Source organism: Daphnia pulicaria, chromosome 4 (genome assembly GCF_021234035.1).
Source record: "Daphnia pulicaria isolate SC F1-1A chromosome 4, SC_F0-13Bv2, whole genome shotgun sequence".
NCBI lineage: Eukaryota > Metazoa > Arthropoda > Branchiopoda > Diplostraca > Daphniidae > Daphnia > Daphnia pulicaria.
In genome coordinates, this window is record NC_060916.1 from 10,815,472 (window position 1) to 10,833,269 (window position 17,798).

The 17,798-nt window shown below is 41.1% G+C and overlaps 2 protein-coding genes and 4 non-coding genes across 6 annotated transcripts; 1 reads left to right on the forward strand and 5 right to left on the reverse strand.

The window, feature by feature from the left end:
* Positions 1-8,182: 8,182 nt before the first annotated feature.
* On the reverse strand, positions 8,183-8,264 carry Trnas-uga. The gene has a single exon. It is a non-coding gene; the product is annotated as a tRNA-Ser (tRNA).
* Positions 8,265-10,354: 2,090 nt separating this feature from the next.
* LOC124337698 lies at positions 10,355-12,254 on the reverse strand. Its single transcript, XM_046791732.1, has 2 exons — positions 11,365-12,254; positions 10,355-11,222 (listed from the first exon to the last, which is right to left on the reverse strand). Exons 1-2 carry the CDS (start codon positions 12,156-12,158, stop codon positions 10,355-10,357), a joined length of 1,662 nt encoding a protein of 553 aa, XP_046647688.1. The 5' UTR covers positions 12,159-12,254.
* Positions 12,171-15,294, reverse strand: LOC124337699. The gene is made up of 5 exons (XM_046791733.1): positions 15,085-15,294; positions 13,059-13,229; positions 12,633-12,988; positions 12,257-12,505; positions 12,171-12,183 (listed from the first exon to the last, which is right to left on the reverse strand). The coding sequence occupies exons 1-5, from the start codon at positions 15,205-15,207 to the stop codon at positions 12,171-12,173; spliced, it is 912 nt and encodes a 303-aa protein (XP_046647689.1). The 5' UTR covers positions 15,208-15,294.
* Positions 15,295-15,517: 223 nt separating this feature from the next.
* Positions 15,518-15,599, forward strand: Trnas-cga. Its single transcript has one exon. It is a non-coding gene; the product is annotated as a tRNA-Ser (tRNA).
* A 639-nt stretch (positions 15,600-16,238) lies between these two features.
* Trnar-ccu lies at positions 16,239-16,311 on the reverse strand. Its single transcript has one exon. It is a non-coding gene; the product is annotated as a tRNA-Arg (tRNA).
* A 695-nt stretch (positions 16,312-17,006) lies between these two features.
* On the reverse strand, positions 17,007-17,079 carry Trnak-uuu. The gene has a single exon. It is a non-coding gene; the product is annotated as a tRNA-Lys (tRNA).
* Positions 17,080-17,798: the final 719 nt, after the last annotated feature.

The following is a 17,798-nucleotide window of genomic DNA, read 5'->3' on the forward strand; positions in this document are numbered from 1 at the left end:
CACTTTTGCAACACTTTATTGACTTATAAACACGTGCCTCCAGAAAGCACAGAAATATCGATTGTTCAACTTAAAGATATCAAATATAACCTGGTTGCAAGTCGGACGACTATCTCCTGTCGGGTGTCACACAAGAAGAAGACAAGCTAGAGTTCTAGCAGACGAAGTGAGAGAGACATCTGGTGATAGGAAGGGAGTGGGTTTCAGCAACTCAAATCTGGTTTGGCAACGCGCATTTGGGTTGTAGAGATAATAATCACAACAAGAACAGTCAGGTTCATCGAAGTCGAGGTCTGTGATCGTAACCCAGGTTTAGATAGTTTCTAAAAGTAGATGAGAGACAACAAGTACACGTTGCCAAGAATGCACCTTACCATCATGACCAGCGTCTTGAAGTCAGCGCGTTGTTGCTCCAGGAACCAGTGAAGACGGCAGAGGAGGATGAGAAGGTCAGAGTTCACCTGTAAAACAGCAGAAGAAGTTCCGCTGCCAAGTAATTGTCGCTGGAAAAGGTTTGCAAGTTTAAGCATGCCATTTCAGCGATTTCCCAACACTTGGACAAATGAAAATTTTTGCTTGAAAACAGTAAAACAAGAGAAAAGTAATTGCCAATTTAACGACGATTTTCGATAATTATAGTTTCGGTTGCTCGCTACCTCTGGCGAGACTCGAACTCGCAATCCCCGGCTTAGGAGGCCGGTCCCTTATCCATTAGGCAACAAAGGCTGGGTAATGTCGAATCTCCTATTCGAGGAATGACGTTATATTGCAAGGCTTTTCCTAGAAGATAGTCAAACGTCCCATGTTATATAAACATATAGAGATTACCGTCTGTGGACATCGTCTCACTCTTGAAAACCATGTTTTTTGAATAATCTTAACTACAAACTCTATTTACAGCTTCCGAGTTCTATTATTATTATTATTATTATTATTACAGGATTTATATAGCGCTTTTTCATGAAATGGTCAAAGCGCTTACATTGGGCAGAGACAAACTTGCGTAACTACATGTATGCTATCTTAAAGAGATGCGTCTTGAGACGAGATCTAAACAACGACATAGAATTCATCGCCCTAATATCCTCCGGTAGTTTGTTCCAGAGCGTCGGAGCGGCATGACTGAAAGAGCGAGCACCGTACGTCTCAAGACGAATCCTAGGGATACATAGAAGGTTAGGAGACGTTGCCGATCGGGACTGCAATGCTGGGCGATAGGGCTTGATGAGTTCAGATAAGTAAGCTGGAGCGGATCCATGAAGGCAGTGAAACGTTAAAACGAGGATCTTAAACACTATACGGCTCTTAATCGGGAGCCAGTGCAGGGCCATCAGATGCGGAGTAATGTGATCATGCTTCTTCACTCTTCTCACCATCCTCGCCGCCTTGTTTTGGACAAGTTGAAGTCTGTCCAGGAGCTTCTCGGGGAGTCCATACAAAAGAGAGTTGCAGCTGTCGATGGTGGAGAAAACAAAAGCATGCATAAGCTTTGTTGTGTTTATTCTCTCTACAACCCAAATGCGCGTTGCCAAACCAGATTTGAGTTGCTGAAACCCACTCCCTTCCTATCACCAGATGTCTCTCTCACTTCGTCTGCTAGAACTCTAGCTTGCCTTCTTCTTCTTTGTGACACCTGACAGGAGATAGTCATCCGACTTGTAACCAGGTTATATTTGATATCTTTAAGTTGAACAATCTTATTTCTGTGCTTTGTGAAGGTACGTGTTTATAAGTTAATAAATTATTGCAGAAGTGTTCTTGTGTCTAATTGTAGAGTTTATTATTAAAACAGGTTATGGGCCCAGATTAACGTAGCTTTTAACTACAATGGCCGAACACGTTGCACAAGACTTTAATTCTTTGAGAGCAGTTTCTCACGTGCCAAAATTTGATGGCGCGAATCATAGAGAATGGAACTATGAGATACACTTATGCTTCCAGGCAATGGAGATTGATCGTGTTGTGTTGGGAACAGAGTTATGTCCAGAGGAGGTAACAAACTTTTAATTTATCACTCAACTAGTCTCTGGTTACAGAACGTGTTGAAAAGTTTGCCCTATGGCACATGTTAAGCGTCAAATGCCCTATGGTTACTGAACATGCTTGCCCTATGGCACATACAAGTGTGAAATGCCACATTCCATTCCATATAACTTCAGTCTAAATTCTTTAAACTTTATCGTAGTCATCAATCTTGCAATTCTCCTTTTTTTGTTATATGTAAATTTTGATTTCCACATTCACAGACCCATCTAAACCACGTCACACCAAATGATCATGGTCTAAGTGCCATCTGTGAATGTTTCCAAATTCCTTTTTTTGTAATACTTTCTTTTGTCTCCTACGTCAAGTAAGACTCTTATTTTAAAGGGCATTTCTCACCTTGCTAGTTACTAGCTCAAATCAGCCCTAACGCTGATAGTCATTCATGCTGCAATAATTACTGATTTATTTCGTCCTATGACGATGTCATGCGATAGCATGTGGCAATCTTAACAACTTCATAATTTCTTTTCCTCCTAACAGGAACGCAATGAAGAAAATCTACTTTTGAATGAAGCAGCCATACGGCAATGGACACGAAAGGACGTCTTAGCTCGAAACTGCATCATGGCAACTATAACTAAGGAAATGAAGGAAAACCTGTATATATGCGTGAACGCAACTCAAATGTGGACAAGGCTGAACCAACAGTATCAACTGCAGACAGAAGAGCATCTGCACCTACTATGGCAGAACTATTACGACTTCAACTACACGACTGGTATAATCTTGTATAGTCTACTACAAACTAAATTCCTCAAAGCTAATTATACATTCAATCTTCAACCCTTTCAAGGCGACGACATGAGGACTCACATCCAAAAGCTCTCAAACGTGGCCGACAAGCTCAGAGAGCGGGAACAACCACTCAGCAACATCCAACTGGTGTCAAAGGCCTTAGCCACTCTTCCAGAAACCTTTCGCATCGTGAGATCTGTATGGGCAAGCGTTCCAGCCGCAGACCGCACTCTAGATCATCTCCTTCAGCGACTTCTTACCGAAGAAAATGTCGTGAAGTCCTATCAAAAGATCGGCAACGTGACTGAAGGAGCTTTTGTCGCGAATGAAGGAGCAAATGGCGGTTACACCCATGGTCGCGGTGGATATCCTGGTGTTCGTGGAAGAGGAAAGAAACACTTTGGAGTTCGAGGAGGATTTGTAGACAAGCGATCGAGACAACATTACAGAGCTGATCAAGACTCACGCCCAAAATGCGAATATTGCACGAAACCGGGCCACCAAGAGAAAGATTGCTACTCAAAGCATGGCTACCCAGACGTCGGGGGTAAAGGCAAACACTCGACTGGACTACTTTCGTTATCCAAACCTGATCCAAGAAGCATATTTGCTTTCTTTACTGATTCAGGTGCCACGAAAAATATGTCCGACCAGAGAAGCTTCTTTTCAGATTTCAAACCAATCGAAATTGGTAGCTGGTCTGTGTAAGGTAACAATTCTTTCTTTTTATAAACAAATTTTACAACTTTACTGAAATCCTCTTTCCTTATTCAGGAATAGGAAACAGCAAGCTGGACGTAAGGGGCACAGGCAGCATTAACGTCACAATTATGATGAATCAAATAAAAACCTCAAACACACTGATGGAGGTACTCTACATACCAGGCCTTGGCGTGAATCTATTTTCCATCGGAGCCGCTACTGCCAACGGATTAGTAGCGCACTTTGAGCAAAACAAGGTACTGTGAAAATACATACATACACTTATAACGTATATGCTCACTTAAATCTCTCATTTAAGGTATCGTTCATGAGAGGAGAAGATATTGTTCTCACCGGAGAAAGAAAAGATGACACCCTTTACCATCTTGATCTCGAACCTGATATCCAGACGACTCAAAAAGATGTACGAAGAAGCGCTGAACTCTCCCTCTATAGCGCACATGGTGCCGATATCCGAGCATCACTCATCACATGGCACAAGCGCCTCGGCCACCTTGGCTATCAAATGCTCCTGAAGATGCTGCGACAAGATCTGACCGTTGGTCTTAACATCGATGGTGACTGTGAAATTCCAGCATCACTCTGCTCTGGCTGCGAGATAGGAAAGTTTACAAGAGTCTCGCTCAAAGAAGGCCGACACAGAGCTGGCAGGATAGGTGAACTGACTCATTCGGATGTCTGGGGCCCCATCGCGTCCCCGAGTCTTGGAGGAGCTACCTATTACGTCACTTTTAAAGACGATTTTAGTGGTCATCTTACGGTCTACTTCATAAAAAGAAAATCTGAAGTACCCTCACTAATCCGACTCTACCATGCGACGCTGCTCAACGAAACTGGAAATTACATGCTCACTCTGAGGACAGATAATGGGCGAGGAGAATACGTAAACAGCGAGAACGACGCTTGGTTCAAAGAAAAGGGGATTCGACATGAGACAAGCGCCCCGTATACACCTGAACAAAATGGCACAGCCGAACGTACCAACAGGACCCTGCTGGACATCGTCCGATGTATGTTACTTTCCAGTGGACTACCCTCATCTCTTTGGGCAGAAGCCGTCTCTTACGCCACCTACATCCGAAACAGAGTTCTTTCCAGAACTGGTGAGCTCACTCCCTACAACTACTGGTATGGCAAGAAACCTGATTTGTCAAAAATCCGAATCTTCGGTTCACGAGCGTTCATAAGAGATCCATCAGTATCATCAAAACTGGAAGCCCGTAGCACAGAAGGAGTCTTCGTTGGGCGCTGTAACACTCAAAACGCTTTTCGAGTCTACATTCCTTCCACCAAGAAAATTCTCATTAGCAAAGATGTTAAGGTGGACGAAACCATGTTCTACAATGACATGAAGAAGCAATCGGTGAGTACTCTTTCTTCACTCTGAAACAAAAACTGAACTAAAAGATTTCTTTCTTTTTTAGAAGGAGCCACAAACAGATGAGCCCGTCTTTCAAGAATTAGACCTTGACGAAGCTCCCACCGACATCAATATTCCTCAAGAAATTTCAAGGCCACTTGATGATGGAATACAAGATGGCGCGAAAATCAACAATGAAGCTATAGATGAAGAAATCGTCCAGGACACATCTCCTAACGCAATCAACACAAGTTCTCGCGTTGACCGTCAAGTTAACAACGAGAGAACCCGTCAATCGGCTCGCCGTCCCAAATTTTCTGAGCGATACCTCCAGTATAGGCAATCAATAGCCAAACAAGGTACAAACAAGCACACCGACAAAACAAACAAACAGACATCAGTTATAACTTTATTTTTTTTTTAGCAATTATCTTTGGCTTGCCTTCAACAACGTCCAATTCAAGCACAAAGTCTCGACCAATAGAGCCTAGCAGTTATCTCGAGGCCATCTCCTGCGCCGATTCAGAACTCTGGATTCCAGCGATTATTGAAGAGTATGAGTCACTCATCCAAAATAATACATGGAATTTATGTCAGCTACCACCAGACCACAAAGCAATTGAAGGAAAATGGGTGATGAAGTTCAAACCCGGATTCAAAAGCACGCCCGCAAGATACAAGGCCCGCTTTGTCATCAAAGGATATTCGCAAATCCCAGGGCTAGATTACACCGAGACCTACGCTCCAGTAGCCAAACACTATTCTCTTCGCGTGATCATGGCCATTGCTGCTACAAGGGACTTAGAAATGGTCCAACTGGACGTAAAGACTGCCTTCCTTTACGGCACCCTAGACGAGGAAATCTACATGAAACAACCCGAGGGCTTCATCGTTCCAGGAAGAGAAGGAGAAGTCTGTCGACTCATCAAAAGCCTGTATGGTCTAAAACAGGCTTCCAGAGTATGGAAAATCAAATTCAACGAATTCCTCATCCTTTTTGGACTCACAAGAAGCATAGCTGACCCATGCGTGTATTATCGTCATCTTCGTAAAGGGGAGGCGGATGAAGAAATCACTATTTTCATCCTTTACGTCGACGACGGACTCATTCTCAGCAGCACCAAGGCAGTCCTCAATGAGATGATGGAATTCCTTGGCAAGGAATTTGACGTTCGTTCCATTCCACCCGATCGATTCATCGGAATCGATATCAACCGCAACCGAATCCAACGCACAATTCATCTCTCACAGCCAGACTACGTCAAGACCGTACTCGAGAGATTCAACATGAGCAACTGTTCCACTTTGTCCGTTCCGGCTGATCCATGCGCCAAGCTCACACCACAGATGTGCCCACAAAATGAAGAGGAGAAACAAGAAATGGCCAAAATCCCCTTCATGGAATGCATTGGCTCGGTGATGCACCTCACCCAATTAACACGACCAGACATCGCCTACGCCGTTGGGCAAGTCTCGAGATACTAGCAAAGCTCAGGAAAAGAACACTGGAAAGCTCTCAAGCGCATCCTTGCTTATCTACGCAAAACCTTAAACTTCGGCCTCCTATTTGGAGGTGGTGACGACGAACTGTACGGCTACTGCGACGCGGATTACGCTGGAGACCTGGGAAACCGGAGATCAACATCCGGAGCCGTATTCACACTACACAACGGTCCGGTTTCATGGTTCAGCCGTCGCCAGCCATGCGTCGCTCTCTCAACCACGGAATCGGAATTCATCTCTGCGGCGGAAGGAGCAAAAGAGGCCATATGGCTCAAGCGCTTTCACTCTGAATTAGGAGCTCCCACCTCAGCCATGCCACTAAGATGCGACAACCAAGGCGCCATCGCCCTCATTCGTGATCCTGTGTTCCATCAGCGAACAAAACACATTGACGTGCGTTTTTTCTTTGTGCGGGAGGCGCAAGAACAAAAGAAGGTTGACATCTCCTACATCGAAAGCGAAAATCAACTGGCGGATATATTCACCAAGGCGTTGGCTGCTCCAAGATTCGAGAAATTGCGTGAAAGATTGAACATTTGTGAGCAACCAAAATAACGCTCTTGACTTTAGGGACGTTTTGGATTTCATTCCTCTCTCGTGTTTATTTCTATTTATTTATTTTGTGTACTATTCCGGTACTACTATTATTTCTTCTTCGCGCACTTGTCTTGAGGGACGTGTTGTGTTTATTCTCTCTACAACCCAAATGCGCGTTGCCAAACCAGATTTGAGTTGCTGAAACCCACTCCCTTCCTATCACCAGATGTCTCTCTCACTTCGTCTGCTAGAACTCTAGCTTGCCTTCTTCTTCTTTGTGACACCTGACAGGAGATAGTCATCCGACTTGTAACCAGGTTATATTTGATATCTTTAAGTTGAACAATCTTATTTCTGTGCTTTGTGAAGGTACGTGTTTATAAGTTAATAAATTATTGCAGAAGTGTTCTTGTGTCTAATTGTAGAGTTTATTATTACAACAAGCTTCTCAGTGGTAGCGTCGTCCAGGAATAATTCTATAAGTGGACATACATTTACTATTGCAATTAGTTGTATCAAATAGCAAGGCTTTCTACTCTCACAATGAGGGATACTCTTTCTCACTATCTCATTTCATTATTTGTGTATGTTCCACGACCTATATCCGAATGTACTTCCTTTTGGTTCGCAGTTTCCCTACATCGAAGGAAAATAAAGAAACACCATGAGAACTCGTTTGGTCGTCTATGAACATCTATGAATTCTGCCCATAATGGTGAATGATTTCAAACGATATTAACTTGATAATTTATGGTGGAAAACCACCAATACTAACTTAAATCAAAAGGCTAGCCGCCCGATAAGGTACTTGAACCCTTGACCTCAGGATTAAAAGTCCCGCGCTCTACCGTCTGAGCTAACCGGGCTTAATAATTGATATTGCAATAGTTTTCCGTTAGAGTTCATTTTTAAATTTTACGATTTCTTATAGATCTTTTACGGACGGAAGTACGGACGTTTTTCTATTCTTCGTAAACAAAATGGGTACACATTTTTTCATCATATAATTTGTCTCTGACTACATTTGATGTTTGTAAACTACACTTAAAGACCGCCATAATGTATTTCGGGACTGGCCTCTGAAAAATAGACACGTTTCTGGAAACGCCAAGTGACAGGTCATGGCTCCACGGTTCCGAGATAGATCCTGGGACCTAGGATACCCATGACTGCACAGTCCATATTTGTTATCATGTGTAAATTTCAGATAATAGTAAACGATTGAAAATGAGTTGTTCCACTAGAAAATACTAGCACGTGAAACAGATGGCATTTCACCGCAATTGGTAGGGTTCAAACCTAAGCCCTCAGAGAGGAATAGATTTCAAGTCTATCGCCTTAACCACTCGGCCACAACTGCCCTAAATTTCAAACAATCTAGTAATAATATTTATTTTGGTTTACCAAAATTTCCGTTTTACCTTACTGAAGAGCAGGTTAAATGAGAGATGCAAAATCCTAGCACTTTGTTTGAGTGTAGGTCGTGTGGCCTAATGGATAAGGCGTCGGACTTCTATGAAAGTAGTTATCCGAAAATTGCGGGTTTGAGTCCCGCCACGATTAATAGCATATGACGAAATTATTAGTTCATGATGAGTAGTAGTTAACCACAAACCATGGGGAATCATGTCAGATCAATAAAACTAAAAATATATCTCGAACACTCAATGAATATCACTGGCTTGCATTGCCTTCACAGTGACGATTGAAATTGGCTGCTGATATAGCGTTGCTTGGTAGATAACTTAAATCATTCTCTCTAAAGACACACAGAGTATATCTAACTGATGATGAATGAACCTTTGATTAATAAATTAAGAAATAAATAATGATTTCATAGGCCTGTTAGCTCAGTTGGTTAAAGCGCCGTGCTAATAACGCGGAGGTCATGAGTTCGATCCTCTTACGGGCCACTGTAATTCTTCATTTTCACTAGTGATTACACTTATGAAACGTTACTTTTCTATTACGTTCACTAACGTAATACCTGTAATTACAAACTCTTTGTAATTACTGAACTATTTTTCTTATCAGATAAATAGGTTCCAAGCAAGCGGGTGTTTGACACCCCGAACGCGCTGAATGAAACGTGGCAGTAATGGAACTAATTAAATCTAATTAATGATCGTCTGCTTTAATTTGATTGTTGTTTCATCGTTTTGTCGTCTGCTTATTTAGTCATTCAAAAAATTCACTTTTTGTTTTGGTGGTCAAATTTCGATTTAATGTTATGGAAAGTCAAAGTTCTAACTATCTTCTGTGGTTGCGGTGTACGATTTGAGTTTGTCTGCTGGTTTGGATATCGCCCAGTATTGTCTTTCAAATTCAGTTAAAGGCTCTACTAAGCAGCAGGTTTGTTTTTGGTATTGCTATTGAAATACACCATTTCTTGTCGTTACATTATTTTCCAATTGATATTTTCAGTATGACCGTATTTACGATATTTGGCGTAATTTCTGTCGTGAAAATGATGTCGCAGAATTTGGAGGGGACCATAAACCACTGGTTGCATGTCTATCTTTTGTAATGATGCAAAGTGGGTCATATGCAAAAGTAGAAATGCTGAGAGCTGCCATCGCCCATGAATATCGAATCCGTATGCTGTCGTCGCACATACCCATTAGACTATATCGGTTCTTTTTCGTGGCTTCAAAAATGCGCATCCCCATGAGAGACAAGCTAGACTGCCAATCACCGAAGAAATTTTGACTAAGATGTGTGCTCAGCTGTATCAGCCGATTCATGGGAGAGATGGCCTGCTCGCTTCTGTTGTTCTTTGGAGAACAATTGGGCGAATCTGTCTGCAGTATCATACTCTGGGCAGGTTTAGCGATATTGTAAAATTGAAGCGTGAAGATGTTATCTACGAGTCAAGTCCGTCACCGCATCTTAAAATTATTATCAAAGGAGGCAAGAATGATCAATACTCTGAAGGCAGTGAAAGAGTGGTTGCCGCCCATCCCGATAGTCAGTCCTGTCCAGTGAAACTCACAATTAATTATTTTCAATTTTTGGGCCCCTCTTACGTTGGGTATCTTGTTCCCTCTTGTACTACGCAAAATAAACCAAACCCGGAGAAAGCCGTACCCTACAGTGGAGCTCTCGGTGATTTGAAGAAATTATTAACTTCATTGGGATATGAATCGTCGCTCTACGGTGAGCATTCTGGGAAAAGAGGAGGAGCAACTTCAGCAGCAGCGAATGACAACTGATAAACAGCTTAAACGATTAGGGGGCTGGCGCTCAGATTCCATGCCAGCCAAATATGATGATCTGTCTATCCCAAGTCGTATTTTGCTCTCTGAATTGTTGCATAAAAAATCCCATTCATAAACTCTTCATTTGATCAATAAATTGATTTTTTACAGGCAAGCATCACAATAGGTGGTTGGTTTACAAATTTTGCTTGTCATTATTCAATGAACCAGACAAATTTTAATTTGTCTCCACTTAGTGTGAGTCAAATTCAATTGCAAGGAAATTAATTTTGGCTCGTCCTGTAAAAGGAGATCTGTAGCTGAGATTACCTTGGATAATGTAGGGTTTGTGAATTTCAACAGATTTAAAGGGCCACAATAATTGAGCTTCTTTGTCGAAAATCTCTGTCCAGTAATCCGCCGTCTTCCACTCGGGGATGAAAATGACTCCACTGACTTTCGACATCTTCAGTTTTCTTATCGTTCTGATTACTTCTCTAATTGGTGGGCAGATCCAAGCCACTTCATCTTCCCACGAGTGCGAAAACGCATCGATGCCAAAAGTGTTCGTGCAGTAAAAATTTGAGAAAAACTTCTGGCACTTTGTGTTGCGGTCAGTCGCGAATAAATCGATAGTGAAACTGTATCTTCTGTTAATTCTTTGGTAGGTTTCGTGATCTACCTGCCAATAGTCTGTATCCGTCATCTTCGATCCGTCGTCTGCCATCTTAATGCGTGGATCATCACGTAACAAGTGGATTGGGATTATTCTGATGTTCAGTTTTTTGCATAGGGTCATTATGCCGAACACCTCCTTTTGAATAGGGCCTTTACTAGACCCTTTGGTGAGAAAAGTGGTCATGTTTTGACTGTCAGTGAGCCAATAAACATTTGTGGTTTGGGAATTAGTCGCGTTTGTGCTCTCGTAATATTTCAAGGTCTTCGTAACAGCAATAAGTTCCCTGTGGCCTGATGAAAGTCGTCTTTCTTCCTCGTTCAATGTCCCTCGGAAATAGAGGTGGTCACCTTTTATTGAATACGCAGAAGTCGCGTATCCTGACGCGTCGCTGGCCCAAATTTTTTTTATTATCGGTGCGTGCGTGATTAGCCACAAATCCTTTCTTGATGAAATTATCTGGTGGCCCGATTATTGACAACACAGAAATCTCCGTGGCTGCTGATCGGATTGGTGAATTGTCGAAATTGGAACTGTTTTCGGAGAAGAAAGTGAGTCCGTCAATGGATTCCTTGTCCATTGTTAACTGTGTGTGCCATCCTCGGTCGCACACAGCTTCATCCAATCTTAAATATGCGGCTCTTGCTGCCATGATGACGACTGGTCCCAATGCTGGTTCTGTAGCTACAATTTTCCCTAACGTTTTGGCCAATTCCTTGGCTGGTAGCTTGTTTGATCCAAGAGAAATTGTCTCCCATACTTGTTTGAGGATCTGTTGCTTTTTGACGTCCGTTAGGCGTACAGTCATATTTATTGTGTCGATAAGGAATCCTAAGTATTCTTTTAATTGACTTGCGTCTCCCTCTTGGTCTGATTTTTTGTTTTCTAGAATCCATCCAGCTTTCCGTAGAGCCTCATAAACTGCAATACGATTTTCCTCTGCTTGAATTTTTGATGCTGCCGTGATTCTCCCACCATCCAGATATATGGAATGTCTGATGCCTCTTCCATGTATGTAAGCATTGACTGGCTTGAGAATTTTTGTTATACAATAGACGGCCGACGATAAGCCAAAAGGGAGGTATAAGAAAACGAAGTACTGTAAGTCTCCTTCCGGCTTTGTTACTGCTGCTCCGAGGTACTTGGTTTGTGTAGGATGAATTTTAATGTGGTGGTAAGCGGATTTTAGATCGTAAGTCACTTGGTAATCTTTCTCTCGTGTCAACTCCAAGGCTCTTTGAAAATGACTGAGAGTGACCTTCTGCTCCTTTATGCATTTGTTTATGCATCGCGATCCGTCCAAACAAAGTCTTTTCTTGATTGAGCCGTCTCTTCCGGTCTTGTATGACAGTGAGTGGTGACACACAATGTGGTTTTTCATTGGTAAACTTGACTACTCCAGAATTCTTCAATTCAAGAACGGTTTCGTACGTGAAAGTCATTTCGCGAATAGCTGATGCATTATTGGGTTCTTCATACTTTGGGGGGAACTCTTTGAAAGGAATAACGTAGCCTTCTTTCAGTGTCAACATCACCCACTCATTTGTAGTAAGCTCCTTCTTCCAGAATTCTCTGACCTCTTCTGAGTGGATAGATCCTGGTGAAAACTGAGCTTGGGACTGCTGTGTCTCTTTTTGTTCAATTTCAATTTGCTCTACGGGAGCTTCTTTCTGTTGGGTCATTGTTTCAGTGTTTCTAGTATCATCATCATTAAATTCCGTACAACTCCTGAAAAATACAGATTTTTCCTTATTAAATGATATGAAAGGTCTCAATTTCTTGCTGAATATCACAAGTTTATTCTTATCCCTGTCGTACATCACAATGTTTATGTCCATTTATCAACAATATTTACTTTGTGCAATTCTTGAAGAAATGCTCAGTTGATCCACACTTGTGACATTTGTGGTCGGGTCCTGGCTGTTTTCTGCCTCTAGTACCTCCTCCACGACCTCGTGATCCATATCCACCGCGCCCAAAATGTTGTTGGCTACTGAAGTCTGGTGAATTTGAGCCGTGACCTTCGTAGTATGATCCTCGGAATCGCTTCGGTTGACTGCGAAACATTTGTTTGTCTTCCGGTTCGCGTTTGATTCGGTCAGCTCTCTTTTCTTGTTCCTCCAAGACCTTGGCAAGATCTGGATCCAGGAATTCACCAGCTTTTCTCCTGGCAAATTGGTCTGCCGTTTCCTGGTCGTATTTTAGCCACACCTGGGGCATCGTTAAAATAAATATTTCAATGGGCTGAACTTCAATACTTTGTCAATGGAATAACACTGACCTGTAATACAAACAAACGGTCGCGCATTGATTCATCAGCTTTACGTAGCTCTCCAAATACAGCGGTGGCTTCAGCTTTTTCCGTATCTTTCGTTAATTTGGCCGTCAATTTAATCAATGCGATTATTCCATCCTGGACCGGCATCAAACTTTTTTGTAAAGCTTCCAATTGCTGGAATAAACAAAACAAGAATGATTACAATCAATAGATTTTTTAATTATCTCTATTGTTTGAATTGTGTGTGTGCCAATAAATCGTTAACTCATATCTAATACATGTAGTTATATTTTAATGAACGCATGTCTTATACCATTAAACTGTATTTAGTTCCTGTCTGGTTGCCTGTTGTTGTGTCTACTCATGACTGGGTACATGCATTTTCAATGAACTCATGACTGGATACATGCAGTTTCAATAACTCATGACTGGATACATCCAGTTTTAATTCAACTCATGGCTGGATACATGCAGTTTTGATGAACTCATGACTGGGTACATGCACTTTTGGTAACTCATGACTGGTTACATGTAGTTTTTGAATTAACTCATGACTGGATACATGCAGTTTTTTTTTTTTTTTTTTTTTAAATAACTAAGCTCATGACTGGATACATGCAGCTGTAATGACTGAGCTCATGACTGGATACATGCAGCTGTGAATGACTGAGCTCATGACTGGGTACATGCAGCTATGTCTTTCTCAATTGTGTTGGTGTCAAACCATAACAATACGAAACTCAAATTTTTGGCAACGGGCCCTTTGTGGCTTGTTAAAGCACCGTCTGAAAGATACACTTCCTCTACCTAGGTTTAAAAATTGTATTTTATTAGACGTAACTTACCACAGTATATGAATATGTACCTGAAAGACAAATTTTGTTCGCTAGCAAACGACTACCTTCCAGGTATTTGACAGATCATGACTGGTTACATGCATCTTGTCGTTTGCTTGCTGTTGATTAGTTGTAAATCTTTTGGCTCATGACTGGTTACATGCAGCTTTTGGATTTATAAAGTTGTGTGAAATTTTAAATTTAAGAGACGTAACTTACTAGTTCAATGTTGGTTGATATAATAAAAAAGTACCTGAAACGAAAAAAGTTTTTGCCAACAAACCCAAGTAGCACAGATATATCCCTTGGATATCCAGGAGATGGATTGACAGACGAACTCGACGTCCAGTGTTATGTCCCTTGGACATCCAGTGATAATCCAAATGTTCCTACGTATGACATCAAAATGAGATATCCGTGAGACATCTATTTGGATATCCAACTGGATGTAGACTGGACGTTACTTAGACATCTGAAGACACTAATTTTGAATTTCTCACAAGCATAGTTCAATTTCATTTCTTATTTGTATTTACTATATTTCTTTTCAAGTTTCTTTCGTTTTATTAATTGATATTAGTATCGTTCATAGCTATTATTCATATACAGAAGTTTTGCATTTTCGGGAATCGAACCCGGACTTTTTTTATGGCAATCGAGTGCGATACCAGCACGCCACATTAGTTATATGGTTAGTTATTAAGTTTTGATAGACTACTTTATAGTGCACAAGATTGCTTACACACTGAAAACAATTAGTCATCGCAATATATATCCAAACGATATCCATAGGATGTTATTTTATGATACAGTTTCTTATCCCCTTTTCATCTTAGATTTACGTCCATAGGACATCCATGAATGGTCGTATCAAGAGATATCTCAGAGCAACGTCTATAGATTACGTCCATTGGGACATGGACGGAAATCAGATGTTCAGATATCCAATGGACATCCAGGAGATGGGCTGTGCTACCTGGGAACGACTATTTTTCAGGTTGTTACTCATGACTGGTTACATGCAGATTGCCGTTTGTTTCTGCTTGATTAATTGTAAGACTCATGACTTTCACATGCAGACTTAGTCGTTACTTCTGTCAAGTTGTAACAGGATAATTTACAGACACAAAAATTCACACATATCCACTAGTATGTTGTTCTTATAACATGTTCATAATTTAAGTTGTATATACCTCGCGTAAAACATTTCCCTTGACTGGCACGGCTTCAATGAAACCAGCAAATCTTGCTCTGGCAGTTGATAGTTCTTCTGCCGTGATTGTTTCCCACTCCTTTTGGAAAAACGGTATTGCCATTGTAGAACTCGTTTGATTTTACGCTTTTGGTAGCAAATTAAGTTTATTTGCAAATTCAATTGTCTACTTTAGTTCAAAACTAATTAAAATGGAGCACTGACAAAATATACGTGCTCTTGATGCTAGGCTTCGCTTTAAATATCGTCTGCTTGCAGCAGTGTGTACACTGCTGCCAGACATAATCATATACGGTGTATATGATTACAGAATGTTCTACTACCATTCTCTACATAGAAAAGTAGTTACATTAAATATTTTACACTCTCAAAAGTTACTGATAGTTTCTAAATATTTTGCTAAAGTAGATAATGCAGATATGGCCGAGTGGTTAAGGCGACTGACTCGAAATCAGTTTCCATCTTGGAGCGTAGGTTCGAATCCTACTGTCTGCGTTTTGTGGCATTTTATTGGTGAATGTAACTACAAAACATTTGATCAAGTGAAGCCAGAAGTGATTCCTAGTCATTTTTTGGGAGAACATCCAAGTTTAAAATCAGTAGGGGAATACACAGTGAGAGAAGAACGAAAGTTCTTAAGGTCTTTGTATATGTGATGGTCCTGGACAAGAAAAGTCAAGACAAGACAAACTAAGCAACGACCCTGGATAAGGCATGCTCTCAACAATGGTCCGTTCGAGTGGTAAGAACAGTCAGGTTCATCGAAGTCGAGGTCTGTGATCGTAACCCAGGTTTAGATAGTTTCTAAAAGTAGATGAGAGACAACAAGTACACGTTGCCGAGAATACACCTTACCATCATGACCAGCGTCTTGAAGTCAGCGCGTTGTTGCTCCAGGAACAAGTGAAGACGGCAGAGGAGGATGAGAAGCTCAGAGTTCACCTGTAAAACAGCAGAAGAAGTTCCGCTGCCAAGTAATTGTCGCTGGAAAAGGTTTCCAAGTTTAAGCATGCCAATTCAGCGATTTCCCAACACTTGGACAAATGAAAATTTTTGCTTGAAAACAGTAAAACTACAGAAAAGTAATTGCCAATTTAACGACGATTTTCGATAATTATAGTTTCGGTTGCTCGCTACCTCTGGCGAGACTCGAACTCGCAATCCCCGGCTTAGGAGGCCGGTCCCTTATCCATTAGGCCACAAAGGCTGGGTAACATTGAATCTCCTATTCGAGGAATGACGTTATATTTTTTGAAAACAGTAAAACAACAGAAAAGTAATTGCCAATTTAACGACGATTTTCGATAATTATAGTTTCGGTTGCTCGCTATCTCTGGCGAGACTCGAACTCGCTATCCCCGGCTTAGGAGGCCGGTCCCTTATCCATTTGACCACAAAGGCTGGATAATGTTGAATCTCCTATTCGAGGAATGACGTTATATTGCAAGGCTTTTCCTAGAAGATAGCCAAACGTCCCATGTTATATAAACATATAGAGATTACCGTCTGTGGACATCGTCTCACTCTTGAAAACCATGTTTTTTGAATAATCTTAACTTCAAACTCTATTTACAGCTTTCGAGTTCTATAAGTGGACATACATTTACTATTGCAATTAGTTGTATCAAATAGCAAGGCTTTCTACTCTCACAATGAGGGATACTCTTTCTCACTATCTCATTTCATTATTTGCGTATGTTCCACGACCTATATCCGAATGTACTTCCTTTTGGTTCGCAATTTCCCTACATCGAAGGAAAATAAAGAAACACCATGAGAACTCGTTTGGTCGTCTATGAACATCTATGAATTCTGCCCATAATGGTGAATGATTTCAAACGATATTAACTTGATAATTTATGGTGGAAAACCACCAATACTAACTTAAATCAAAAGGCTAGTCGCCCGATAAGGGACTTGAACCCTTGACCTCAGGATTAAAAGTCCCGCGCTCTACCGTCTGAGCTAACCGGGCTTAATAATTGGTATTGCAATAGTTTTCCGTTAGAGTTCATTTTTAAATTTTACGATTTCTTATAGATCTTTTACGGACGGAAGTACGGACGTTTTTCTATTCTTCGTAAACAAAATGGGTACACATTTTTTCATCATATAATTTGTCTCTGACTACATTTGATGTTTGTAAACTACACTTAAAGACCGCCATAATGCATTTCGGGACTGGCCTCTGAAAAATAGACACGTTTCTGGAAACGCCAAGTGACAGGTCATGGCTCCACGGTTCCGAGATAGATCCTGGGACCTAGGATACCCATTACTGCACAGTTCATATTTGTAATCATGCGTAAATTTCAGATAATAGTAAACGATTGAAAATGAGTTGTTCCACTAAAAAATATTAGTAAGTGAAACAGATGGCAATTTACTGCAGTTTGTAGGGTTCAAACCTACGCCCTCAGAGAGGAAAAGATTTCAAGTATATCGCCTTAACCACTCGGCCACAACTGCCCGAAATTTCAGACAATCTAGTAATAATATTTATTTTGGTTTACCAAAATTTCCGTTTTACCTTACTGAAGAGCAGGTTAAATGAGAGATGCAAAATCCTAGCACTTTGTTTAAGTGTAGGTCGTGTGACCTAATGGATAAGGCGTCGGACTTCTATGAAAGTAGTTATCCGAAAACTGCGGGTTCGAGTCCCGCCACGATTAATAGCATATAACGAAATTATTA